The sequence below is a fragment of the Camponotus floridanus genome, unplaced genomic scaffold (genome assembly GCF_003227725.1).
Source record: "Camponotus floridanus strain SB8 unplaced genomic scaffold, Cflo_v7.5 scaffold27, whole genome shotgun sequence".
NCBI classification, from domain to species: Eukaryota; Metazoa; Arthropoda; class Insecta; order Hymenoptera; family Formicidae; genus Camponotus; species Camponotus floridanus.
Genome location: NW_020229403.1, coordinates 464,213 through 491,393, shown reverse-complemented (window position 1 = coordinate 491,393; position 27,181 = coordinate 464,213). Strand labels below are relative to the sequence as shown.

Here is a 27,181-nt window from a genome sequence, read left to right as displayed (position 1 = left end):
GTGCGGTTAGTATCGTCCGTTCCTTAAGCGAACGCAGCGCCACCAGAGACGTTTCTATCGCGATCGTTGATTGGACGTTCCACGAGAGGCAACCGATCATTCGGCGACTGCGTCCAATGCGAGGTAGTGTTACATCGCGATTCTCTCTCGGTGAATACAACAAAGATACGTGTGGTAGCCATTTTACGCATGGAGATTTCGTTCGCGTAAGCAGTAGTATAGTAATAGCGTACGCGCGTGATTTTTCGACGATAAGTCGAAGTACGGTGCGTGTCTCACGGGCCGTGCCTGCGTTGCACAATGCGCTGAGAAAGGTAATTATCGGATCGGTGGAGGATCGAGTGAATGAGTGCCGAGTGCGTAAGATCCGCGAAGGTGCGAAAATCGGACGGTGGAGATTCGCGTGAAAGAGGACGGGCGGGAGAGAGAGGGAGAGAGAGAGAGGAGCGGCACCGATGGCGAACAACGGCTCCAGATGCGCGCTGGACATCCTCGCATGAGCGTCGCGGTGTCTCGTTAATCGGGCGTAAATTACGCAACGCGCTCTTGGAGACGAGAAACTTGGCGTTCCTCGTCGACATCGGTTTTACGCATCGCGGGAGAGAGCGAGAGCGACGAGAGAGCGAGTGAGAGAGGGAGACTGCGAGCGAAATCGATAAGTGTCTCTCTGCGTATGGATGTGTGCTCGTCGACCTTCGTCTAGAGCTGCAGATAAAATTACATAAATAGGCGTCGTCGTGTATGTATACGTGTGTGCGCGCGCGTTAATTTTCCTTCCTTCCGAGAGCGAGGATCTTGCCCGACTCGAGGACGATCGAATGTGCTCCGATGTGCATCCTCCAATGGAAATCGAAGGTACAACTTGTATCAGAGTCTCTCGTCACTTTCGTCCTAGATTCCGTCTCTGCGAGGCGAAAGTGCGCTTTTTTTTTCGGGTACGACGAGCGTAAAGTATCTTGCTCCGTATAGTGTATATTGTAGCACGCTTCTCGGTTCTCGAAAATATTTTCATTTCCCGGTTGGTTTTTTTTCATTATGAGTCATCCTTTGGGAATTTGTTTAAACTGTTTCCGAGCGAGATATCTGGACACAGATAACGCTTATGTTCACATTCTGCTGACGACACGTGTTACAAATATTTCCCATATATTGTTCGATATTCGCCGAAAATGTGTTAAGGCATTCCTGACCTCGTGCCTATATAATAAATGCAAAGTAAGCATGTGAATACATGCAGGACACATTCACGTTCATCACGACATGTTAAGATGTGTGTACATCTGTATGTGCGTGTGTGATTTCGGCGATATACAATTCGCTATGAATGAATGCATTCGTAATGGCATGGCGTTGAAATTTCGATGAAATTTTTATTAATAAACTTTTATTGATAAATTTAACAGAGTTTATTTAGAGAACGTGTTTTAAAATAAGTTTCTGGAAAAACACGTAAACTTTTACAAATATTAAGTGAATGATGTAATATTGAGCAATATATACAGATAATATAAAAGATTATCCACGAAAGAAGGGGGAAGGGAGTATCATTGGATGATCTCATTTTGTTTAATATATTTTATTATCTATAATAATATTAATCATAGAAATAATATATAATCAATTTTAAAATAAAAAAAAAATATGTTTTTTGGAAAATATGCGAAATTTTGTTTTATATCTGATGGAGTAAAATTTTCATTTTTGGATATAAATAAATAAACTACATATTGTTTTTTCAGAAAAAAATTATATTTATATAAATAATTATTTAAATAAAATATTTGTATAAAATTTATATTTGACTGATAAATGAATTGTTTGTTATCTTTATCTCACCTTTCTTTTTAGTTAAAAATATAAACATTGTATTGTATATAATACATGTATGTTTCTATTTTATGTTATAGTTTGAATGCCTACTCTTGGCGTGATCAAGATCTTATACTTGTTCATTAACAGCCTATCAAAATGGCATCGACAAAGTCTAAAGAAGTTGCGGATGAATACATCTCATCCCTATCGGATCTTACAATCAACAGTAAGCCGCTTATTAACATGCTCACCATGTTGGCCGAAGATAACATTGAACACGCATCAGCAATAGTGCAAGCTGTTGAGACTCATCTACAAAAGGTTATTTATCTTTCATAGTTACATCTAAAATATTCAAAATTGATAATATGATTGATTGATATTTTATCCAAAATTGATAATATATATTCATATATATTTTTTATAAAATACTAATTTGCCTCAAATTGATGACTTTTCGCCATCAATATTATTACATTTTCTAATATTATAAATATTACATTTCTAATATAACAAAGTCTTTCTTTTTTTATAGATAAATAAAAATTTTATTTTTGTCACATGTAGCATGGCATGCACAACAATTTTGTAATTTTGTCTTACTATTTTCCATTGCATTACATACATTTTGCGAACTATTTATAAAGAGATTTGTTAGCAAGATTTTTTTGGAAAAGATGTAGTTAATATATACCTGCTATTAGCAGTATTGAATATTCTATTCAATAACTGTCCTGTATGCAATCATATATTAATTATACTTAATAATGAGAATGTCAGCAGGCATATGTGTGTATATGTGTGTGTGTATGTATGTCTTTTGAGATTAAGGAGTAAAAGAATTGCAATAACTAAAAAACACTATTGTATATATATATATATATATATATATATATATATATATATATATGTATATATATTTAAATATGTGTTTTTAAATATATATATATTGAAATATGGTATATATACTTAAATGTTATATCAATATTTATATAACAACAATATTGCCTACTGTTATTAATAAATAAAATAACAGAGAGAAATAAATTACTGTTTTAAATAATTTACCTTTTGATATTGTAATTATTATATGAAAATACTCTGCATATTTCATCTTTTATTCATTGAGGTATAAAATATGATCAGATTTGTTTGTATATATATTTCATAACATTTAATAAGATGTATTTAATAAGATGTATTTAAGTACTTTAAATACTCAGAATCATAATTATATAATATCTGAGTAATATTATTAGATGATGGATTTGCAAAATGTGTCTTCTATTACATTGTAACATTTTAATATTACAGAATTTTTAAATAAAAAAAACCACTTGTGTAAAAATCTCAAGATGTTAAAATTTTCTTTTAATTACTATCTTATAGAAAAATACTTAAGATAATAAGTTACTTACGATAATAATTTATAGATATGATAAGGAATGAAATAATTCAAATATTTTCCTCGATATACTATATATGTTTGTATATAAGACATAAGATATCCTAAAATTACTGAAATCTTATGTAGCTATTCTTTTTGAAATTTATAATAGATATTTTCTTAATGAAAATTTGATAGGTATTTGTTGTTTATTGCATTATTTTTATTTTTAGTATTGAATGTATTAGTAAATAAGTCACAACTAATTGAAAAATAAAAATTTATTATATAATACCTTTGTAACATTATTCTTTTGAAATTTAATGCAAAAAACTTTGCTTTTTTTGTATTAAGTATTTTCTATAATTGACTGTTTATCAAGCTATTTTTCCGGGAAAATTGACTTCGAATTAGGAAAAGAATATTGCTGAAGAGAGAAAAATACAATAATGCGAGAATATCTATTAAGAGATATTATATATTAAGAAACTTATATATATATATATATATATATATATATATATATATATGTACACACACACATACACATAAATACATATATAAATGAATTAGAATATACATATATCATTGTTTTATATTAGGTGAGAAGTGACATTAAGTTACCAGTACTCTATCTCATCGACTCGATTGTCAAGAATGTAAACGGAGACTATCTGAATCTCTTTACACAAAATATAGTTAATACGTTCTGCGGAGTGTTTGAAAAGGTAAATATTTTTTTACATAGGTTTTATATAAAATTATTTATATAAGATATATATTGTATAGTTATATATAAAATCATCTTTCTTTTTTACGATAAATTACAATTATTGTTGACCACGAGTAACTCTTAAATTTTCTACGCGTGTATGGTAAAGTAAAATTAACTGAACTCAACTGAACTTTTTCTCGGAAATATAGGATAGTGTATAGTCGCTTAATGCTTTATATTTCACAATGATATAAGATAATTGTTTGATCAATATAGTATCATTGACCTCACATCTAGTCTGAAAGGCTTCAAAAAGCTCTCTTGTACAGAAGTTTATATTACTATATATTGATTTTTCTTTATACAAATAACAAATATTAATATTTTGTTTTATTATTCAATCTTAGTAAATTTATATTACAGAAAGACAAAAATATATAACAGAATTTTATAAAATTTACATTTCAAAATAATAAGGAATTGAAAATATTTTCTCAAAGAAGATATTTTCATGAAAATCTATTGCAATCATTTTTATAAAATAATCATCGGGGTATCTTTATTTTCCGTAAATAGGTCGATGAGAACACAAGAGCCAGCATGTGGAAGTTGCGGCAAACGTGGAATGATGTATTCCCACCGAAGAAATTATTTTCATTAGATGTGCGGGTACAAAGTATCGATCCTGCATGGCCAATCACTGCCCCTCCTACTAATATTTCTTCAGGATCTATACATGTTAATCCACGTTTTTTTTCCACGATGGTAAATTTAATAGATAAATATAATTGATACATAACACATTATTATATACATAACACATTATACTATAAATAATATATTATATTGTTTACTATATATTTTTAGCCTCAACAAACTACGACATCAATTGTCCCGCCTGTTAAATTGTCATCAGGGGAACCAGTAACAACAACAGAAGCAGTAATGCGAGAACAGTTGCTGAAAAAGCAACGAGAATTGTTAGAATTGCAGAAAAAAAAGATTGAATTAGAACTATTGCAAGCTAAAGCAAGTTTAGAGCAACAACAGAGGCAACTTGACAAACAAGCTGGTAGCTTGAAAACAGAAGTGGTAGGTAGTGTTATATATAATCAATAAATATACTACGATAGATATAAGTTGAGAATCTCACATATGATTCTGCTTTATATAACTTAATATCTCAAGTTTATATATAATTTATTATCTCAAGTTTATATATGTATACGTATATCTTAAGAATGTGTTAATATATGTGAACAATAATTCGATATTTTTCATTACATAGGTTATACCTACTGCACATGTCCCCCCAACTACAGAGGCAGCAGCACAAGGAAAACCTGTAGCACCTGTAGTACCAAATCAAACGCCGAAACAAGTAGCAAAACAAGTAAGTTAAATGTTACAACACACACACACACACACACACACACACACACACACACACACACACACACACATACATACATACATACATACATATATGAACAATTGTACATTTATTGAATATTAACTATTATGATTAAATATTAAATTTTATTTGTTTAGTTCCCTGCAGCAGCGGCGTCACTTTTAAAGAATGCAGGAGCAAACAGCGGGCCACGAATTGCACCAGCAAGTAGTATAGCAGTAGCATCAGCTAAGCCAGTCTCACGAGACCCACGTTTGAAGCCTACTCCTGCTGTTCATGATGTGACAACAGTACCAACAATAGATCTACGACAACGACCGGGTACGACCAGTCCGAAAGAATTACGGAATGAAGGTCAAACGCAGCCAGTCGTAAATACAATTGTAACTTCAAACCAATTAAAGCAGCAGTTACCTTCGAAACCGGCTGTAACTAGCACTATCAACAAGCCTCCGGCGAGTCCCGCCGGTTCCGATAATCCGACGTTATTAAACGTTATTAATAACAATCATGCTGATACGAATCTGAACAATAGTAATAATAAAACTTTTAGTGGTAATATAAATAAAGATGCTGTCTCGCATCGAACAAGTCAAAAGAAAGACCCTCGATTGACTAGTAATAGTGTTAACCTAAACAGCTCCAAAATCGGTCAAGGTTTATCGATTTGCAATAATAGTTCGTCTTCAATAATGTCAGCGAGTAATCGAGGAAGTGGAGGTGACTCCAACAAGTCAAAAGACTCGAAGAGCTCGAATTCATCACGTGGTTCTTCGTCTTCGATAGCCGATAAATCTTCCACTTCCTCTAAATCCTCGCACAGAAAAGTAGGGAATAAGTCGCGATCTAAACAACCGCAGATCTGTCCAAATAAGATTCAAAAAGTCGACAGAGATTCTAGTCCAGTTAGGTCAAAATCTCGTGAAAAAGACAGCGGAGACAGTTCACCGTCCTCGCGTACTTCTCCACAATCCTCCTTCCAAACCTCTAAAAACCGCAAGAAAAATACCAAATCCAGAAAACGTAGTCCAAGTCCCCCATATAGAATTCCCAGGCGTAATGATATAAAATCGAGTTCAAGTTTGAGCAGTTCTGGTGGTGTTACTGAGGAGGAGCAATCTGGTTCGCTGATAGTATCTCCTCCTCACCCACCAACATTCAAAGAAATCAGACCGAACGCTAGACAGAGAAATTATGTAAGACGAAATAAAGATGACAGTCTTAGTCCGGAACGTTCTCCAGCCAGTGCTGGAAATACTCAAATCGCTGCTGAGCCAACATTGGAATCCTCTAGCAAAGATGAAGATCTCAGAGCATCGCTATCTCTACCTGGCACTACTGTTTCCATATCCGAAAAGAGTGAGTCGACAATAGTGTTTAATAAAATACAGTTTTATTTCTGTATATAACATTTTGTAATACACTATTCATGAATCTCTTATCTATATTTCAATTTTGCATGCGAGCATATTTATAAATTTTCACATATATATGCTTTCTTTAGTTATTGCTAAAAAAAATTCTGTCTTGAATATTTTCTCATAAGGGTGACTACAATGTTTGCCTCATCTCTGGTAACAATTGCAAGACTGTAGCAGGTGATATCTTTTAAAAAGGAATATTTTCGACTTATTTTTTTGCGCTAATTTCTTTATTCGTAATTATATAATTCTAATAACTTTGATTAAAAATATCTATTTTAATGCATTTTTCTTCTTTTGAAAATTATTTTTTAAAAATCTAATTCTTTCTCTCTGAAGTGAAAAAATTAGGGCGACATATATTAAGTAACATTAAGTTAATATTAAGGATATTAAAGGTAATATTTTAATAATTTTAGTTACTCCACAGCAAATTTGTCTCACACAAGTTACTTTATCTTGAACTCTTTTCCAGAAGAGGATTTAGATCTACGAGTATTACCATCTGTTAACGCTAGTAAGAGACGCAGCGAGGACATAGAATCGTCTCCAGCTAAAAAAACTAAAGCTGAAAAGTTTGATGCGTACGTATTATTATATTTATATTATAAATGTCGTTTGCTTTAATCTTTCTCATACATACAATAAATAATTCGTGAATTATATACACTTTCTTTCAACTTTACAGATTATTTGGTAACGAAGACGTAGATTTACGTACTCTGACCCATCCTAAAGCCGGTCGTCCTCCGACACCTCCACCGCCCGTAATTTCCGGGGAAGACGGGAAAGATAGCTGGGCAAAATTGAAAACGCCGCCAAAGAATGAAAGAGATAAGCAAGTTAACAACGCTGATGATAAACGCGAGAGAGATCGTAACAGAGACAGACTAGGTCGTCTCAGGCTTTATAACAAGCTTCCGGATGATCCTAAAGAGAGAAGAAGAACATTATCGAATGAAGAACAAGATACCAGACCAGGGCGTAGAGGCCGGGAGAATGACAAGCCTGAAAGAAACGACGATAGAAATATCGAAATTATAATGAAGCAAGCCGCCGAACAATTAAATCAAGGATTGATTACCAAAACGCAATATAACACTTTGATACAGGAGGTATTGCACATGAGTGAGGATCGAAAATTGCGAGCCGCACAGCGTAAGGAGAAAGAAGCTGGCACTGTAATATGGGAGAAAGGAATTAACATGGATCTCGTGTCCGGTGCCGCAGATCGCGCTGCGACGTTCAGTCCGTCCAATGACAAAGAGGTGATACGAAACAAAGAACATCCAATATCGCGAAATCCTAACGGCCCAAGATGGCAGAATCAGCCGTGGCAACAACCGTGGGCACATCCACCAGGACCACCATATGGCGGACCGCAGGGACATTTCAATTCGGACATGAGACCGATCGGGCCTTGGCAGAATCCGCGACATTTTGGACCGATGAGACCAGATTACCAGTATCATGGTGGCTTCAATCACAATATGGGACCCAATCCACGATTAGGGCCAGGTATGATGGGTCCAATAGGTCCTAACGGTCCGATCATGTCAAATCTTTTGCCAAACGGTCCAATAGGGCCGATGGGCCCGATGCCAAATTCTATGGCAATGGGATGTCATCCCGCGATGATGATGAACAATGGACCGATGACAAATCTCATGACGAATCCAAATATACCGTCTTTAGCATCTGGTAGAAATTTATCGCCAAACGCATCCACCAAATACGAGCTCGATGATAATGATCAAAGTTATGGCGGTACAACAGTAAAGAATCCGGGACCGCACAATCGTGAATTGTCACCGCCGGATCCAAAATTGTTGGCCGAGATAACAAGAGATACCATGAAATCTATAAACATTGATAATATACCGCGAGAAATTCGTTATTACGGACAGACAGGTGTAGTGTTCATGAATTGGGATGATCCGCGAGAGATCGGCTTCCAGGACGGTATAAGAAGAATATTAATCGACGACAAAGATACTATAACTTGCGCATTTAACGATCAATATAAGGAGTTTATGTACGAGGGAGAAATCCATAGGTATTTTTTAGAGAATTAAATGTGAACTAAATTCGATTTCGACAGTATTTCAAAAATAATAATATCACAAATTGTATCTTTTCAGAATCAAATTAGGCGCACCTACTCGTGAATTGTACGTCGATGATCGTTGGTATGAATGTTATTTTGGCGGTATGCCGATAACGATTGAACTCGGTGGTAAAACGGTTAGTATAAAACTGGAGGGGCCTCCTCCACAAGTCAAGATCGGTACTGTGAAAAGAACGGATCTCGTGGTAGCGAAAATTAATCTTATCATCAACGCACGAAATATGGTGCCAGTATTTTTGGATGCGAAACCACAAATGTAAATATAATTTTTCATAGTGTAACGATACGCGAATTATTCAAAGAATTAAATAATGAATACTTATAATTTTGTATTGCTTTTTACAGATTTGAAATTGAGGGAAAACCTCATACACTGGAATTTACAGATGCGTTGCAAACTGTTCTTTTGAACGGACGACCGTTCAAAGTTGAATTCGGGGGATTGCCTAAGCCCATTATTGTCAGAGACAAGAAGCATTTCATTAGGTTTTCAGTGTTGCCAAGGGGTGTACGTGCTGGACATGTTAAAATTACTGGAATGAGAGGTGAAAGTCCTACCGAATCCCCACCAACGACTCAAGCTCAAAAACCTAAAGTAGATGCTGCACCTACGCCAAGTCAAGTACCGGTTGTAGAACATGAATCTACGTCGCAAGATGGTTCAGATTTCACTTCAACTTCAAAGCCAGGTGAAAAATTAATTTTTCATTTCCCTCTTCTCATCCGTCCCCCTCCCCTTGTATTCTTTTTTACTTTACATTATTATAATTCATTCCATTTACATTTATAATATTATCAATTTTTCAGATTTGCAATTAGATATATTATCATCAGTTCTACCATCGGCAATGGCGCCGTCGTCTGGTTTATCGTACGAAGCCGAACCAGTGGAAAATCCGTCAGCACCAGCACCCACATTACCGCTGAATATGAACGAATTGTTCCAAAGATTAGTCGAAACTGGCATTGTTCCCAGTCTCGTGGGACAAAAGAAACAGGAAGAAGAAGAAAAGAAAGAACCCGAAATTAGCCCAGTCTCCTTCGATAAACCGGAGACTCTTAAAATGTAAATCATCATACACTTATTCTTTCAAAGTACATTATCTATTCAAAATAAAATAAAAATGAAATGTTGAATATCAAATATTGATTTATTTTACAGCAAACAACCAGCTATCGCCACAGCGTTGTACAGCGGTATGCAATGTAGTTCCTGTGGTGCAAGATTCGCACCTGAATTAGCTACTCGATATAGCCACCATTTAGATTGGCATTTCAGACAAAACAGGCGTGAACGAGACTCCGCGAGAAAAGCGCATTCTCGGCCATGGTATTACGATATCAGTGATTGGATACAATTCGAAGAGATTGAAGATTTGGAGGATAGAGGTCTGTATCTTTTTTTTTTCTTTAGTTGTGTGATATGAGACGACAATTCCATTTTTCAGCTATAGTATTTCTAGTAATTTATTTAATAAATGATTTTAATCGTTTATTAAACAAAATACTCTAATTATTATGTTCAGATATTATTTTGATCATAGATAGCAATGTATTATAGGAGAGATAAGTAAGCAAGTAAGAGTGGCTATTATGTGATATGTATTGATTGTGCGTGATTTATGTTATTTTATGTGGTAAATTTGTTCATTAATGTGGAATAGACATATCATTTAGAGACATTAAATTGAATTAATTAATCAAATTGTATACAACGAATACATATTTAAGCGAACAAGAAGATCGCAACAAATTAGATCTAAAAAATATGTTCAATCCAATTATTTTGACTCGTCTTGCTTCCAAATCTATAGATTTTTTTTTCATCTTTTTTATTATTTTTTTTCCTTTAGCTCAAAGTTGGTTCGAGACTGAAAAACAGACGGCAGAAACGGAAGGCATGGCTACAGATGATACCCCTCAGGAAACATTGCAGCCCAGCGTACCGACTGGCAGTGATGAGGATTCGCGTTGCCAGGTATGCCACGATGCATTCGAACAGTTTTATAATGAGGAAAAGGAGGAATGGCATTTGAGACCAGCAGTTAATTATGAAAAAAGGAATTATCATCCACTCTGTCTAGAAGATTATAAGGTTGGTTTCTCTCTATATTGTAATAGATGTTTAAATTTCAACTAATATGTTGACATTATATTTCATTAATAAAATTTCCGTTTGTTTGCATTCTTACAAAAATAGGAAAAGAGTCTAGTGGTACGTGATTTATTAATTCATATTTATGGCACATCTGTTTTTGTTTTTATACATATTTATTCATAATGTATATGAGAGATTAATTTTATTTATCTTGTCATGTATCTTATTATATATTGTTTTACTCTAATAACTAGATATGTATGAGCACAAGAGCACCTAAAAAAGAAAAAATATGAATGAATAGTGAATATTTGTCATAAACTTTCTTTGTTTATATTTCATATAATTATTTTCATTTGCACTTGCAATTATAATGTAAATTATAGTGAAAGTAAATTTAAACTTTTTATTATGCAATTAGAACGGATTAATCATATTTATATTGTCGCTATCATCATTAAATTAATTAAATTTTAATGGTTTGTACTTTTGATTTATTATTGAAACTTTAGAGAGCATTGGAAAAAACTGCCTTGGCACTCGAAGAGGCAGTCTCGGAAATTGAGGAAAGTAAAAAAGAATGTACTGAAGAAACGTCCGGAAATGAACAAGAAAAATCAAATGTAGAAATATCGAATAAGGAACTTGAACCTGTGGAAAATTCGGAACAAATAGAAGAGGGTCCCTTAGAAACTGTTACATCAGAAACTGAAGAAAAATCCGCTAACATAGAAAATTCTGAAGTTACACAAGTCGAAGTAGAAGAGAAAGAAAAGATGGAAGATGCCATTGAAGAAAATACAGTTACAGCAGATACTAAGGAAAACGCACCTGCGATGTATGAAGAAGAAAAGTCTCTGAGCGAAGGTGTTACCACACCATTCGAGAATATTAAAATTAAAGAGGAGCCATTAGACGACATTGGTGAGCAAGACAATAGCGACATGTTTGCTTTCCTAGATAAATTAGAGCACCAAATTAAAGAAGAACCTATGGAACCTGAACCCGAACCCGAACCAGGTATATACATTTATTTTAAGTTACTGCAGAGATTATTTTTTTCATACACATATACGATTTTATAATATTTTATTTTTATTAGATCCCGAACAAATTGTGAATGAATCTGGTACTGTAGATACGACATATGCTGCAGTGAAAAGTTCCATCGATGGAAATGTAGAATTAGACTCGACACCAGCACTTGTCCCAGCGGCTCCATCGCGAATTAAAATCAATATCACTAAGCCACTAAACAGTAATAAAGAATCGGAAGAGAATAAAGAAAAAGAAAAAACAACGGTTGAGACCTCTGTAGAGGAAAATGCGGAACAACCGTTAATCCCAGCTTCTATTAAACCCAGTTTACAGGGTAGAAAGCTATCGAATTTACCTCCTGTGGAGAAAGGGCAAGAGTTGTCAGGACTCTGCTCTATTATGTAAATAGTATGTGTACAAATTTTCATCAAGTTTCTATGAATTCAAATGATACAAGTGTATAAAGTGCTAGATTTACAATTAGACAAGATCTATTTCTAAGCTTATTTATACCTTGTATATCAATTTTGTGTAACTTGTACGACATGATAATATCATCTTTACAACAATGCTTTTTCACTTTGTTTAATATTTTGATATTTTGTCTTTGTAAAATTTTAGAACATTTTATAAAGACAAAATAGCAGCATATTATCGTATTGATATCATTGTTATTCTTTCTAAATTTATTAATGAATTAATCTGTATAATAAGTTTAAATTAACTTAGCGAATTAATTTAAAACTATTACATAGATTTTATGTACAATAAAAGATTCTTTGCTTTTGTATAATTAATACTGGATTGAACATTACGTCGTACAAGGTAAAAATATGTAAAATGCGTGCAAGTATGTATGAGTACCTTAAGTATTAACATTTTGATGAATGCAAAAAGAAAAAAAAGCGCAGAACTGTATATATTTTATGTAATTTAGAAAGATATAGTAGAGCATTCCCGCGCGAGTGAATGTATTTTTAAGTGAAATCGTGTTTTGTGATAGATGAAATTATTGCAAATTTGATAATTTATGCTCACTTCAAGTATACTATTTGTACTTGTGTAAAAGTTTGATGATGATTTGCACTCATTCTGGAAATTTCAAGTACTATTTGTACTTGTACGAAACACGACAAACCTTTAAAAACGAATACATCCAATAAGTTCATTATACGGGATAACGACATTGCCTGATTCATTTTAAAATGTACAAATAATGTGATATATATGAGTTGTAAAATATACACATAAATCACCAATGGAAAAACAATGACGACGATATTGGATAAGGAAAATGACTACGATTACTATTAGAAAATATTTTGTTGTATAAAGAAGACTTATTTACTACAGGTTTGACTTCCTTTTTAATTAACCTTTCTAATCAATATCCTTTATATTTAGTTTCAAAATTATATTTAGGGTCTGAAATTTGAATTCATAAAAACACTTTAAATAAAGACATTAATAAAAAGTTAATCCTTTGTTGTATCTTCATATTCAATAAACTGCATTCAAGATTAAACCATTGTTATTGATTGTAATTTTACCTTTCACTCATTTAGATATTAAAGATAATTTGACTATTCTCAATTACATTATTTCAAGTGATTATTTTAGTAAAATTGTAAAATCTTTAAGAATTTAAAAAAAAAAGAAAACTTTTATAAATATATGCGACATTGTTTTTCCACCCAAAAGATTATTGCATAAATATGCTGTATCAATATACAGCTAAATTTGTTTTCATTTAGGATAAATTAAATAAAACACAACAGCCCTGAAATCTTTATTCATAAATTGCAATTGTGCGGCCATCTGGGAAAAGGCACAGTGTCCTTGATGTTATTAATTCCCAAAATGCATTGCAAAAATCTTTCAAATCCCATTCCGAAACCACCTGTTGGTACATTCCCATATTTACGTAATTCTAAATACCATGAAAGATTCCCCATAGAAGGTAGTTTTAACTTTAATTTTTGATAATTATCCTCACGTATACTGCCTCCTATCATTTCACCTACATCCGGTGCTAACAAGTCCAATGCTGCTACCTTTTATAAGAAAATGCATATAAAATAGATATTTTTATTCAAGAAAAATATATATGTTTCCTGTAAAAGTTGCATATTATTTGTTTTTATCGGCTCACCTTAGATGAATCATCTGTACATTCTTTCATATAAAATGGTTTAATGGCTCTTGGCCAGTTTATAACAAATATTGGTATTCCGTCATTATATTTTACTAAAAATAATTCGTGCTCTTTCGAAAATGCTTCTCCATATTTAATGGGTTGTTGCAACTGATTCGCGTGATTATTTAATATATTAAATGCCTCTTCATATGTTAAACATCCAAATGTTTTATTCACCCATCGTAGATCAGGGGCACCAATTGAATATAAATCTGAGGCTCCTTTTTCAATAATTTGCTTAGTAACTTCTTTTACTAAAAGCTCAATTTCCTCTATCAATTCTTCAATATATGTAATGAAAGCTATTTCTCCTTCTAGCATATAAAATTCTGACAAATGTAATCTCGACTTAGAATTTTCTGCTCTAAATGTAGGTCCAAAAGTGTACACTTTCGTGAGAGCTCTGAAAAAGTTCTAGCAATACATTATTCCATAATTTAACATAATTGTACAAAAACATATAACATTAATGAAATATTGATATACGTTAGAATTTAATCACCTTGCTACAACTTCTAAATGCAATTGTCCGGAAACAGTAAGAAAAGCACTTGTATTAAAATAAATCTCATCTTCTGATTGACCTTCTTTTCTCATATCTTTTAAAATTTCTTTTGAATGTGGTCTAACAGTAAACACTTCACCCGCACCTTCACAATCATTGGATGTCAGAATTGGTGTGTGTACACTTATAAATCCCCTATCTCTTAAATGATCATTAATTACCATAGTGGCAAGATCACGTAGCCTCAATAAACTAGAGAAACGACGTGTTCTTGGTCTCAAGTGTAAATACTGTCTGACATAATCTTGATCATATTTCTTTCTCGGTGCAAAAGGATATTGATCTTCTGTGACATTACACGTACCGATTACGTGAATATTAGTCGCGCGTAATTCGGTTTTACCGCTGGGAGCTAAGGCTAATTCTCCTTCCGCGCTGATACTACATCCATAACTTACATTATCGTAATTCACGATCTTTGGTATAACAACTTGTAACATTTCGCAGCTCGATCCATCAGAAATGTCAACAAAGATGTTATCCTTCATCTTTCGGACTGCGCGTACCCATCCCTAAGCATGAAGATCAATACATATTTTGTGTAAAAGTTTAAACAGTCTAATCTAGAACTTATCTAAATTATAAGCGAGTTAAAAAAGAAAAACAACACTTGAAAGCAATCGTTGTTGTCAATCCTTACTGTAACTTGTGAACTAACAATACAATATCTAATCTCAATAAAATATCAAAATCTCTGTAAACACATATAAGAGTCAGATTTTTTCTTTGCATATATTGATTAGAATAAGATCTGTGAAGTATCATGTTCAAACATATCATATCAAAGATATTTGGAAGATATAAAACTAATTTTTAGGATATTCTTTAGACATTCTTTGAACGTTTCATTTAGGATGCGAAGCATCATATTAGAGTTAGAGCACGTCTAACCTGTACTTTTGTACGATTTCCAATCGCCTCTTTCGACGTTATGTCTGAAATTGTCGAGCATTTATGTACACCGCACTTAACGATGTCTGTATTAAAGCGGTACAGCCTCCTGACATATTTCGAAAACATTTCCTGGATCACTTTTAACAATTCGATTCCAGAAAAAAAAAATGGTCTATACTCGCACAAGAGGATTCAAAATGGAGTCGTACATCGGGATTAGAGACGCGAATAGAACAAAAGGAGCAAATAATGCCGCGAAACGCGCGGCCACATTTGATTCATCTCATCCAATAATCTTATCACAGCTTACTGTAATTCCATTTACCGCCTATGCTCTGGCGAGGATTATCAACTAGATATTTCTATTTTAAAAAATGTAATAATATTTCTATAAAGAAAATATAGTAAGCAAGTGTAAAAAAGTCATGATAATTATTATAATTTTCCATATTAACTCTACAGCCTCCAGTTTGCAATCGTATGAGATGAATCAAGCCTAAAAAAAATTGATTACATACTGTTCTAATTAATCTAAGAAAATAGCGCAATACATTACGACTATGAGTTAAACAGATATTATCTTTATTTTAACTTATACAATTACTCATGATGCCGAAAATCTTTATCAATAATAAAATAATAATTAAAACCTCAAATTATCAAAAGTAGATTATAGAATGTAGATTTGTTGTTGGAATATCTAATATATCTAATATAGAGTAAGAATATCTAATATAAATATATAGAGGAAAAATTATATTTTCAAACAGTTAATTTTTTCGTTGCGATTGTAAATGTCTCGATTAATTTTCTTTGTATATGTTCAATATTTTCATTGTATAATTATATTTTCTAATATTTTATAATTCATAAATATACAGATATTTTAAAAATCAATACAAATCAAGCAAGATGGCAAAGCATAATCTATAATAACTTTGCTAATGTCAGCTTTAAAAATATTGTTTGATATATTTTATTTCAAAATTTATTTTAATATTATATCAAATATCCATTAATTTCTTCATGTATTAATTTTTTTATATATACTTTATATATATTTCTTATATATAATATGTTTCTTGATTTTATTCTTGCAGTTAAAGATAAGATCAAATTATTTTCCAAAAAAATCAGTTATCTTTCATTCTCTGTAAAATCTAGCCAATTTCTTTCATTTTCCAACAGTCTTCTTTGATTTAAATAGATATAACACACAATTATAATTACAGTATTATTGTATATATATAAAAATGATTTATAATGTAAATTATAATAAAATTCGTTCAATGTGTATATACATTGATTTATGTGCATGGTATATACACATTGACGAATATACTATAATTATAATTGCATATTGTATCTACAAACTTTATACTTTTTAAATTTTACTAAATTAAATTTGCCAAGATATAATAACACAAAATACAATATAACTTAGATTTGCTGTAGTTTGTATAGTGGCAATGTTCTTTATCATTACTTAAACAATTGAATCTATTTAAATTTATGTTGTTACATGCCTCGATCAAGTTTATCAATTAAACAAATTGTCGAGTGTTTTCTTAATTTATATTTAGTATATATAAAGTTCTTAATTTTTAATAACTATTGTGCTATCTTATCAATTTCAATTATTTAGTAGAAGTTTTCTTAATCGGAAGAAGTAGTTGGAAATAATAAACCAATCTTATTAAGATCAAGATACATCTTGTTATATGCTTTTTTCTATTATTGCTATTATTGAAAAAAATAATTTTAAATAATTATTTTATGCAAATATATCAAAATTAATAATGTAATCTAGTAAGAAATATATCAAGTTCAGTATCATCTGCTCTTTCATCTTCAGTTTTAGCAGCAAGACTTTCAAAATCAGGGGTAACTGCTTCCGCACCCATCGGTAAAGATGCTGCTTCTTCTTGTTCTTTTTCATTATTATCGCCAACAGAAGACTGAAATAATATGTTTAATATTGATTTATGTCATTCATTTAATCTCGAAAAATTAAAAAAAAGAAGATGTAATACTTTTTGATTCCCTGAAGAGTCAGGTCTAGATTGATCAGCCTCTGCCAAGTCTTCATTATAACCAGGCTTAGTATTAGAAGTGGAAGGGAGAGTACTTGCACAGTCAAGTGAGAATGTTCCCTAATAATGTTAAATTATAATTTAGATTGGAATTTCTTATGTATATTATATAATAGAGGATTTTGCATTTATTTTGTATTATTTACCGATATTTCCAAATGGTCTATTAATGGTACTTGAGACGAAGCTGGAGAAGAGGCAGTGTCTACATGAGATGTCGAAACCAATTCAGTCATAGACGATTGATTTTCCAAACCAAAACCCAAAATTGCACCAACATCTGAGTCCTCATCACTAGATTGACAACTTTCGCTTGGAGTTAAGTCAGGTGCCTCATTCTACATAAAATTTTCATTAATAACTACAGAATTGTAAACTTATATTATATTATTTCACACTTAGAATTCTAATACACTTATTTATCTGCATTATAATAAATGCATATACTAACCAGTGGATTATTTAATGTTTGTGTATTCTGTAAAGTAGTAATCTTTGCAAGTGATCTGAATAAGTGAGATCGCAATCTATGATCTTCACTAATAGTCTTAATTTCTCTCAAAACAATTATTAGAAAATCTGGTCGTTTTTTATTTACTGCGATGAGCGAACTAATTGCTTCTTTCATCTCTGCACTGTTCATATAATAAATTGTTCAAATTTAATATATATATTTTTGTATAATAACAAAAATTATATATATAGTATTGATTTTTACTGTTAATAGATTTTAATAATGATAATAAATCTTGGAAGAAAGATTCAAACCTGAGATTATTAAAGATATTATCATCATTTGTTGTAGATGCTAATCGAAAAGAACTATGAGCTTCTTCCCAAAGATTATCCACTTGTTGAGACATCTCGTTTGTTATGATATTATTACGACTAGTAGTGTTTTCCCTGTCTTGCTGTTGTAAATTTGATGGTAATTGAAGGTTTAATGAATATTGTGCCTCTGCACTGATTAACGGTAAAGGTAAATTATCAGCTCCTTGTTCTCTATTCCGCTTGTCTTTTCTTAAATATAAAAAATTAAAAAATATATAAAGAACATATGTTGATATTGCTTTAATAATTTTTATATGCCATACATTAGTGAACTATTGATGCTACTTCCGCTTGTATTAGTTGTGTTTGCAGAACACGCCGAATTTGCTGTAACTACTGGAGAATCAGTCATTGTCTTTACATTCCCTGAGAGCAGATTTTGCCGAGAATAACTGAAAATAAAAAGAGATATGGTTAAGACAATTTATTTAATTTAAAATTTTAATTTTATGTAAAAATATCAAAATTTATATTTAAAAAATTTATATTGATACATAAAACAAATTATCTGTTACAGAAAAATAAAATTTTAAATTAAAATGGTAGAGAAGAGTATTGTGTTTAAAACTGCAAGTAAATCACAAAAAATGTTAGGATAATTATTATCACGCTGCATGCAGATAACTGTTAGTTATCAAAAAATTTTAGATTGATGACATGTTCTATCCAATCATGAAAAGTTTGTTTACGTACCTATATATATTACCTACCAACAAATATTTTCCTTATTTAGTTTTTTGTTTGTATTAACCACATAGGATTATTTAACTATAATATAGGCTATATATGCTTAAATATCTCAGTTTTAAATAAAGGTAATGATAGTTGAAAAGTATAAGACGGAAAATGACAAAGACAAAAATTGTGATGTTTATTATTAAATGTAATACATTAGATTTACAGAAAAACATATACAGGAAACAAAAACGTGCGACTAATCTGATCAAATTACGAAATATTATGGAATATGACAAATATGGAGTAATATAGAGTACAAATTTCTGATTAAATTATTTCTATAGTTAAATAATGGTTGTCGAATGGTTGTCTGCTCCTTATTATTAAAATTTAATTAATTTCATGTTCATTTTTCTTTATTATGGCAATCATATTCAAAACCAAATATAATAGAGAAAGATTTTTAAGAAAAATTTTTTTATACTCAAGTAAATAAAAACTTAATTATGAAAGTAAAAGAGTAAATATGCAATTTATAATGCAAAATATAATTTTCACAAATCTAACTACACTTTTATAACATTTTAGAAAAGACGAGATGTATATACTCATATATTGACATGTAAATCAATTTTTTTACCTTCGAAAATTGTCCCAGTAGTTGTTTGCTCTATTACCAGGAGGTACTTGATTATTCAATTGTTGCTGCTGTTGTTGCTGTGAGTTAGAAGTAACTATCGGAGTATGTGATAATGCTGTTGAAGAATTAGGTAGTGACACAAGATTTGGTAAAGACGAACTAGGAGGCAAAGTTGTATCCAACGTATCACCGAGATTGTGAACGCTCCGGCTTAGATTAGAGTATTCCTCCTGACTTTCGGCATTGTTGATGCGTTGCGGTGCCTCATTTTGCGATCTCATTTGTAGTTGCAGTTGAGAAATAGCGGCACGCATGGATTGTAACTCACGTTGTTGTGCCCACAGAAGCTGACAGCACTGTTGTACTGTCGTACCCATCATTTGCAATTGTTGAGCTTGCGAACCTAATAATAATTGCCGATAATATTCAACTGAAGCTACAATAAAAAACATATTTTAACATTTCTTTCTTTAATCCTTTAAAGTTTTAAAATATTGTTCTTGATTTGATATCTTACCATGTTGTCCTTGATTGACAATAGACGCAGGTGGTACAGGACAAGTAGACCAATTATTGTTAAATCCACCATTCTCAATCGCAGTGATTTGTGGACCAATATCTAATAAATTGTCTGACGTAGATATGCCATCCACACTTTGCTCATTAGAACCTCCTCCACCTACAAAAAACATGCATAAATTTTCATTATTTAATATTATTATAACATATAGTAATAATATTTACCTGTGGCAGATGTAGTAGGTGGCCAGATATTTGCAGGCGTACTGGTATGACTAGCTTGCGAACCCGAACTTCTTTGACTATTGTGATCTGGCACTTGGACATCTCGATTCGCATTAGACGGTTGCGTTTGCTCCTATTTTTTTTAAAGGAGTTGTATAATTGTAATTATGTAAAAACAAAAAAAATAACGTGTAAAAAATATGATTCGGACCTTTTTTATCAAATCTTCCAGTTGACGTCTTTTAACTTGCATGGGTTGAGTCTCTGTACTAACATTATTACTCTGCTTCTTTTCACTTGCATTTACAGGTATAAGTGCTGGAGGTGGACTTGAAGATGAAAAGGAGGACGAAGAAGCAGGATGGGTAACTCCAGATAATGGTTGTTTTAAACGTTGTATTTCAGCCCGCGTAGCTTGAAGTAACGCAGACTGTTCCTTAAGTTCTCGTGTTACGGTCTAAAAAGAAGAGAAATGTTTCAATTTATATATTTTATTATAAAAAATATTATGATTGATATATTACTTGTATATCTTCGAGTGTAGGCACAGAATTTCGAACTTTGCCATGACCGACGTCGTCGCTATCGCTTCGGCATTCAAATGAAATGTTCGTCATATCTTCCGTAATTCCATTGTCTGCTGCACCTTCACAGGTCACATCAATATCTTGTTCAAACTCGGAAGTAGAATCCATAGAATCGCGAATTCTTGTGCCATCTTCCATTAAAGCTTTTATATGTGCGAGCTGCGCTTTCATTGCCTCTAATTCCGCGGCTTTATCTCTTGTGTTTCTTGCACTTTCAGAAACCTGGATAATATAATAATTAAAACTTATTTCTAAAACATAAAAATAAATATACATTTCGCAAATATAAATTTGATGCAATATTCTACATAACAAGCCAGTAAGATCAAGAAAATAATACAGTTTAATAAAATATCTTTTCAAATATTCAGTAAATATTACACAGAATTATTAATATAAACAAATTCTATTATTTGTTAAATATGAATTAAAGACAAATGCATAGTTTTTTTAGAATAACTAATAGAATTTTCATTAATATTATACTAAGTAAAAATTATACTAAGTAAAAAAAATGTTTGCATATTATGTAAAAATTATGGAGCAAATTTTGAGATGTATAAGTGATTGTTATTTATATCATGTTAAAAATAAAACTAACAGTGCCTCTGTCATAAGCCTCTATGGCTTGTAATTCTGTTACAAGCTGATCCATATGATTCTTCTTTTTTTGAAGTTGTGCTAATTTCCCTCTTAGGGCTGCCGTTTCCGATTCAAGTTGTTCGACATTAATCGGATCGGGCAAAGGTGCATGATTGCCTTCCCACGTAGCCAAATTAGATGTATTCTCTTGTTGATTCTCTTGTTGATTCTCTTGTTGCAAAAGCATTTGTTGCGCTTGACGCGCCTCATTCAATCTTTCTCTGACACGTATCTGCATGTCCATCAAGTTAGCTTGTTGTTCTTGCAATTGTGTGAGTTTATTCTGATATTCTTCCATATTTCTTAATAATCGCATCTCTCTATTAGCATCACCACGTTCATCTACATCTTCTGTTCCGTTTTCACCATTCTGTATAAAATAAAATATTTTATTTAAAACAAAAACAAAATTCGCCAATGTTTTAATATAATGTTTTAGTATAATATATGTTTAATAACCATTAAATATTAATTACCTCGTCACAAACACTGCGATTTTGATATTGCTCTAATAATTTCGAAAGCTTTGTCTCACTATCTTGAAGATCTTCCACCATTCTATTTAATTTTTCCTTCTGGACTTGTGCGCGCTATAAAATATTATTACGATATTGAAGAACAATTTAAGCAAAACATAAAATTATAATTCTAACATAAAATATTAAAAATATCATATACACAATGTTATTATTGCACATATAATACTTACAAGATCGGAAGATCGACTAAGAGATTCTATCATTGTTGCAGTAACTTTAATATAATCCCTGATCTGATTTAACCGGCTCTCTACTTGATTTCTATCAGGCTTTAAGAAATATCATAATCAAATTAAAATGATAATAATCATCATTTAGAAAAGATATTAAAATAGAATTACTGTACCATCTTGTTTACATTGGAAGGCTTAGTTTCTTGTGATAATTGTGATGGTGATTGAGTTCTAGGATCAATAGGTGGTACCATTTTTAGCCAAGGTATGTATTCTTCTGCACTATAATTGCACTGATTTGCTGAGCTATGTGATGCTGTGATAACAGATGAAATTAGAAATAATGTTTACTGTGATAAAAAGAATGTATAGATAGACTTAAATATACATATTACATTTACCAAAATCAGATAAATCTTGATATGTGGTGAAATATGAAGAAGGTAGAGAAGAAGGTAGAGAGGAAGCTGATCTTGTGTTACTGTTCTTTGTTGTCCTCGATACTCTTGGTTCACATCCACGCTCACTTACTGTTTGCCAACCCAATTGAAACTAATAGAAATTTTTTTTACATAGATAAAATATTTATGCAAGTGCAAAAATAAAATTAACGTAAGTAGAATGAATAGAACAATGCCTGTAGCTCTACTGGTTACCAATGTGGATCCACTTTTGCGAGTATTCTTAGAGCAAGAAACACCCCACTACTCTATAGTCTATTAATAGATTGAATTCGATACTGCTAGAAGCAGCTTAATGGCATGTCCCCGTCAGTAAGTTTCAAGCATCTCATGTTGCTAAATATTTTTGGATTTTTAAACTGATTTCTCTCTTTTAATCTATATGCATTATACAATTATTTCTTAACAATTATTCACTCACATATGCTTCTAAAGCACTACTGATAAATATTTTATACAAATTACAAAAAAAGAAAGTGATCATATTACAATAACAATAATACAAACAATAATATATAATAATTCTTAAAATAATAAAGTTTAATAATAATTTTTACTTATCAGTAATAAAAAAAAATTATTTAAAGAAAGTCATATATAACAACAAGAGATGCATTGTATGTTTCTTCTTACAATTAATTATTTTTGTATATGTACATCTATGATAAAATAAAAAAAAAAGAGAGAAAGAAAGAGAGAGTAATAAAGAAGTTGTCTTCTCTCTTGATGATTTTACCACATTGTTCAAGTGCTGCTGGTAGCCATGATAAGTCAAGCGGTTTGCGCGCTGCTGATTAACAGCGGACTGCTCTCGGTTTCTATCGTTCCTGCGATTGCTTTTCGGCACGGTGCCCGTATTACGGGGACTACCACCACCGTTAATCCCGGGTGACATCGCTGTTTTCTTCCCTCGTTTGTTAACGAATACAAAACTATGCACTATTCGACTCCACGACTCTCGTAACGAACGCTAACCCCCACCGCAACTGATCTTGTTAAATGGTCTTCTAGTGCTTCTAGCTCTATTCTATTTACCTGAGAAAAATGCGAGAAAAGAGGCGCGAGCAAAATCTTATGTTTTTCCAACAGAATGAAATCAGAGCGACAAAAGTGCGTGTTCGCGATTCTCGTAACAATGTCGTATCGCGGCACATCCGGCTAATCTTACGTCAAAATATTTGGCAGACCTGATCGAGAGATTATAAATAAGATAGGCCATTGACGTATTTCACCATGACGGTTGCAATGACGTATATCAATCGTAACGTATTTATTTTGACAGCAATCAAGCTGGTTTCTAACGCAATATCGCGGCCATTTTTAAATACTGCTCGATTTCTGCTAGCACACAACATATATGTATAAGTATATCATACACGCATAAAGTATAGATTCACTATTGTGTTTCGTTTTAATTGACATGACAATGAATGAAAGTACATATATGAGTGATTTTTCAATCAACTGCTAATATTTGAAGTATACATCGGAAAACAGATTCGTAACGTAATTTCTTGTATTGACAAAATCTCTAATTGTAACTTTTGATTCTATATTTGTTAGGAAATGGGATAGAAATTATAAACATAAATAAATCATTGCGTATATAGGCTGCTCGATTAAACAATGCCATTAAATTTTTATCTTTTGACAGAAATGTATTGAGATATTTTTTGGTAGAATTATCTAAAATTTCATAACATTTGATATCAAGAGAAATTAAACTGTAAATTAAAATATTATTATATTAAGTAATAATAATTTCTACCAGAGCATGTTTCATTATTCATTTTTGCAAATGGAATATTTTACTCGCAAAACATCCCAGGTAGCAAGATGACGTCTAAAGACGTCTTAAAGACGTCATCTTGCTACCTGGGATCTTTGTCATTATTAATGCAGATCAAAAACCACAAAGACACAAAACGTCACGCGATCTATTTTTAGATTTAGATTTTTTTACTATTATTTAATAAAAAATAAAACACGAGTTTTATTCGAAATTCCATTCTAAAATTTTTAACGGTTAAGGTGCAATTTCATTGACGCTAGAAACCAGCGGCAAATTAAAATCACTAGACTTTCTTTAGATTTGGCGTCAATAAAATAAAGTTCAACAGTTTCAACTTTTTCAATGTGTAAAGGTGCGGCCTCATTGACGCTAAAAAGTAGCGTCAACCATTGGTTGAACAAGGAGGTAAGTATAGTTGCTTCATTGTTCAACCAATGGTTGACGCTACTTTTTAGCGTCAATGAGGCCGCATCTTAAAGGTGCAATTTCATTGACGCTAAAAAGTAGCGTCAACCATTGGTTGAACAATGAAACAACTACTTACTTCTTTGTTCAATCAATGGTTGACGCTACTTTTTAGCGTCAATGAAATTGCACCTTAAAGGTGCGGCCTCATTGACGCTAAAAAGTAGCGTCAACCATTGGTTGAACAAAGAAGTAAGTAGTTGCTTCATTGTTTAACCAATGGTTGACGCTACTTTTTAGCGTCAATGAAATTGCATCTTAAAGCGGCCTTTTCATTGACGTTACTTTTTAGCGTCAATGAAATTGCACCTTAACAGTTGGCAGCCCTATGAGATAGACTGTGCAACACTGCGCGTATATAAAATAAATTTGAAATCGCTTCTAGCCTAACCATCTTCACGCGATCGACTTTATTTGAATTGCACGGCATCGTATCGAATTATGATGCGGCGCCGATTTGTTCGAACGTAATTCGGGACATCGCGATGCTGTATAAGCGTCGAATGAGCACGAATTGTCACGCAAATATGATAAATCACATCTACTCACCGTTCACCGGCTGTTCCACAAGCCGCTCCACTCGCTCGCCTCGGGACGCCCCATTCCGATCTTGATGCACACGATATCATCAACGCGAACGCGCGACACTTTATTCGGCACTCCCGATATTCGCTCGCATCCGATAATCATCATCAAGGGCGCAAATAACGCGACGCGACTTCGCTCCATCTTCGCGATCGCGCTATCAATGAACTGTGAAAAATAGCTGTCGCGCACTTTCACCGACATATTATGAAAGTCGCGCGATCATCCTTGGACACTTTCAACGCTCTTTCACTCGCGATATTCATTTAAAAACGGTTAAAAGACGCGAAAAATGCGGACGTACGACGATCCGTGTAACTGCGTATGACTCCGAGTCACGAATGACGCGTATGACGTAGCAGTGACGCGTATGACGTGCGATCACGCGCTAACATGGCGGCCGAACCACTGCGCATTCGTTTCTGCGTACTGGTTCGGCCGCCATGTTAGCGCGTGATCGCACGTCATACGCGTCACTGCTACGTCATACGCGTCATTCGTGAATCGGAGTCATACGCAGTTACACGGATCGTCGTACGTCCGCATTTTTCGCGTCTTTTAACCGTTTTTAAACGAATATCGCGAGTGAAAGAGCGTTGAAAGTGTCCAAGGATGATCGCGCGACTTTCATAATATGTCGGTGAAAGTGCGCGACAGCTATTTTTCACAGTTCAGTGATAGCGCGATCGCGAAGATGGAGCGAAGTCGCGTCGCGTTATTTGCGCCCTTGATGATGATTATCGGATGCGAGCGAATATCGGGAGTGCCGAATAAAGTGTCGCGCGTTCGCGTTGATGATATCGTGTGCATCAAGATCGGAATGGGACGTCCCGAGGCGAGCGAGTGGAGCGGCCTGTGGAACAGCCGGTGAACGGTGAGTAGATGTGATTTATCATATTTGCGTGACAATTCGTGCTCATTCGACGCTTATACAGCATCGCGATGTCCCGAATTACGTTCGAACAAATCGGCGCTGCATCATAATTCGATGCGATGTCGTGCAATTCAAATAAAGTCGATCGCGTGAAGATGGTTAGGCTAGAAGCGATTTCAAATTTATTTTATATACGCGCAGTGCTGCACAACCTATCTCGTAGGGCTGCCAACTGTAAGGTACAATTTCATTGACGCTAAAAAATAGCGTCAATGAAAAGGCCGCTTTACATCTGCGTCATAGCACAACTCCCATTGGCCGCATTCAGCGACTCAACCACTAAGTAGCAATCGAATATGATTGGTTTCTACTTTTAGGTCCGACCAATCAGCGTCGAGTTATATCGGA

At 32.9% G+C, this 27,181-nt stretch overlaps 3 protein-coding genes across 7 annotated transcripts; 1 reads left to right on the top strand and 2 right to left on the bottom strand.

Annotated features, from left to right (window-relative positions):
* Positions 1-13,366, top strand: LOC105248270. Of its 3 annotated transcripts, none has more exons than XM_025409488.1 (17): positions 1-314; positions 1,908-2,133; positions 3,802-3,927; positions 4,491-4,679; positions 4,782-5,006; positions 5,203-5,307; positions 5,466-6,687; positions 7,225-7,333; positions 7,438-8,805; positions 8,891-9,133; positions 9,223-9,566; positions 9,685-9,943; positions 10,040-10,266; positions 10,731-10,972; positions 11,078-11,092; positions 11,488-11,995; positions 12,078-13,366. In XM_025409488.1, exons 2-17 carry the CDS (start codon positions 1,969-1,971, stop codon positions 12,416-12,418), a joined length of 5,688 nt encoding a protein of 1,895 aa, XP_025265273.1. In that variant the 5' UTR covers positions 1-314; positions 1,908-1,968; the 3' UTR covers positions 12,419-13,366. The 3 variants fall into 3 exon arrangements, with proteins under 3 accessions (XP_025265273.1, XP_025265274.1, XP_025265275.1); XM_025409489.1 differs by having other exon boundaries at positions 1-855; XM_025409490.1 differs by lacking the exon at positions 11,078-11,092 and having other exon boundaries at positions 2-314.
* A 309-nt stretch (positions 13,367-13,675) lies between these two features.
* Positions 13,676-15,879, bottom strand: LOC105248269 (probable asparagine--tRNA ligase, mitochondrial). The gene is made up of 4 exons (XM_011252960.3): positions 15,667-15,879; positions 14,713-15,287; positions 14,166-14,613; positions 13,676-14,067 (listed from the first exon to the last, which is right to left on the bottom strand). Exons 1-4 carry the CDS (start codon positions 15,793-15,795, stop codon positions 13,807-13,809), a joined length of 1,413 nt encoding a protein of 470 aa, XP_011251262.1. The 5' UTR covers positions 15,796-15,879; the 3' UTR covers positions 13,676-13,806.
* A 1,547-nt stretch (positions 15,880-17,426) lies between these two features.
* Positions 17,427-24,384, bottom strand: LOC105248268 (hypothetical protein). Of its 3 annotated transcripts, none has more exons than XM_025409525.1 (17): positions 23,794-24,384; positions 22,992-23,148; positions 22,770-22,912; positions 22,594-22,692; positions 22,361-22,474; positions 21,844-22,254; positions 21,180-21,464; positions 20,867-21,112; positions 20,656-20,788; positions 20,429-20,590; positions 19,912-20,314; positions 18,857-18,985; positions 18,531-18,782; positions 18,214-18,397; positions 17,909-18,100; positions 17,703-17,822; positions 17,427-17,627 (listed from the first exon to the last, which is right to left on the bottom strand). In XM_025409525.1, exons 1-17 carry the CDS (start codon positions 23,950-23,952, stop codon positions 17,463-17,465), a joined length of 3,354 nt encoding a protein of 1,117 aa, XP_025265310.1. In that variant the 5' UTR covers positions 23,953-24,384; the 3' UTR covers positions 17,427-17,462. The 3 variants fall into 3 exon arrangements, with proteins under 3 accessions (XP_025265310.1, XP_025265309.1, XP_011251260.2); XM_025409524.1 differs by having other exon boundaries at positions 19,912-20,347; positions 23,794-24,383; XM_011252958.3 differs by having other exon boundaries at positions 19,912-20,347; positions 22,998-23,148; positions 23,794-24,382.
* Between the last annotated feature and the right edge of the window lie 2,797 nt (positions 24,385-27,181).

Excerpts from the sequence above, each read along its gene's own strand:
- LOC105248268 (XM_025409524.1), bottom strand. The coding sequence starts at position 23,952 with ATGTCACCCGGGATTAACGGTGGTGGTAGTCCCCGTAATACGGGCACC. Across the intron at positions 20,591-20,655 it reads ACCTACTACATCTGCCACAG|GTGGAGGAGGTTCTAATGAG; the intron begins GTAAATATTATT and ends TGTTTTTTGTAG. Across the intron at positions 18,101-18,213 it reads AAACATTAAATAATCCACTG|AATGAGGCACCTGACTTAAC; the intron begins GTTAGTATATGC and ends AATTTTATGTAG.
- LOC105248269 (XM_011252960.3), bottom strand. The coding sequence starts at position 15,795 with ATGTTTTCGAAATATGTCAGGAGGCTGTACCGCTTTAATACAGACATC. Across the intron at positions 15,288-15,666 it reads GAAATCGTACAAAAGTACAG|GGATGGGTACGCGCAGTCCG; the intron begins GTTAGACGTGCT and ends CTTCATGCTTAG. Across the intron at positions 14,614-14,712 it reads CATTTAGAAGTTGTAGCAAG|AGCTCTCACGAAAGTGTACA; the intron begins GTGATTAAATTC and ends GAACTTTTTCAG.
- LOC105248270 (XM_025409488.1), top strand. The coding sequence starts at position 1,969 with ATGGCATCGACAAAGTCTAAAGAAGTTGCGGATGAATACATCTCATCC. Across the intron at positions 4,680-4,781 it reads CACGTTTTTTTTCCACGATG|CCTCAACAAACTACGACATC; the intron begins GTAAATTTAATA and ends ATATATTTTTAG. Across the intron at positions 5,308-5,465 it reads CGAAACAAGTAGCAAAACAA|TTCCCTGCAGCAGCGGCGTC; the intron begins GTAAGTTAAATG and ends TTATTTGTTTAG.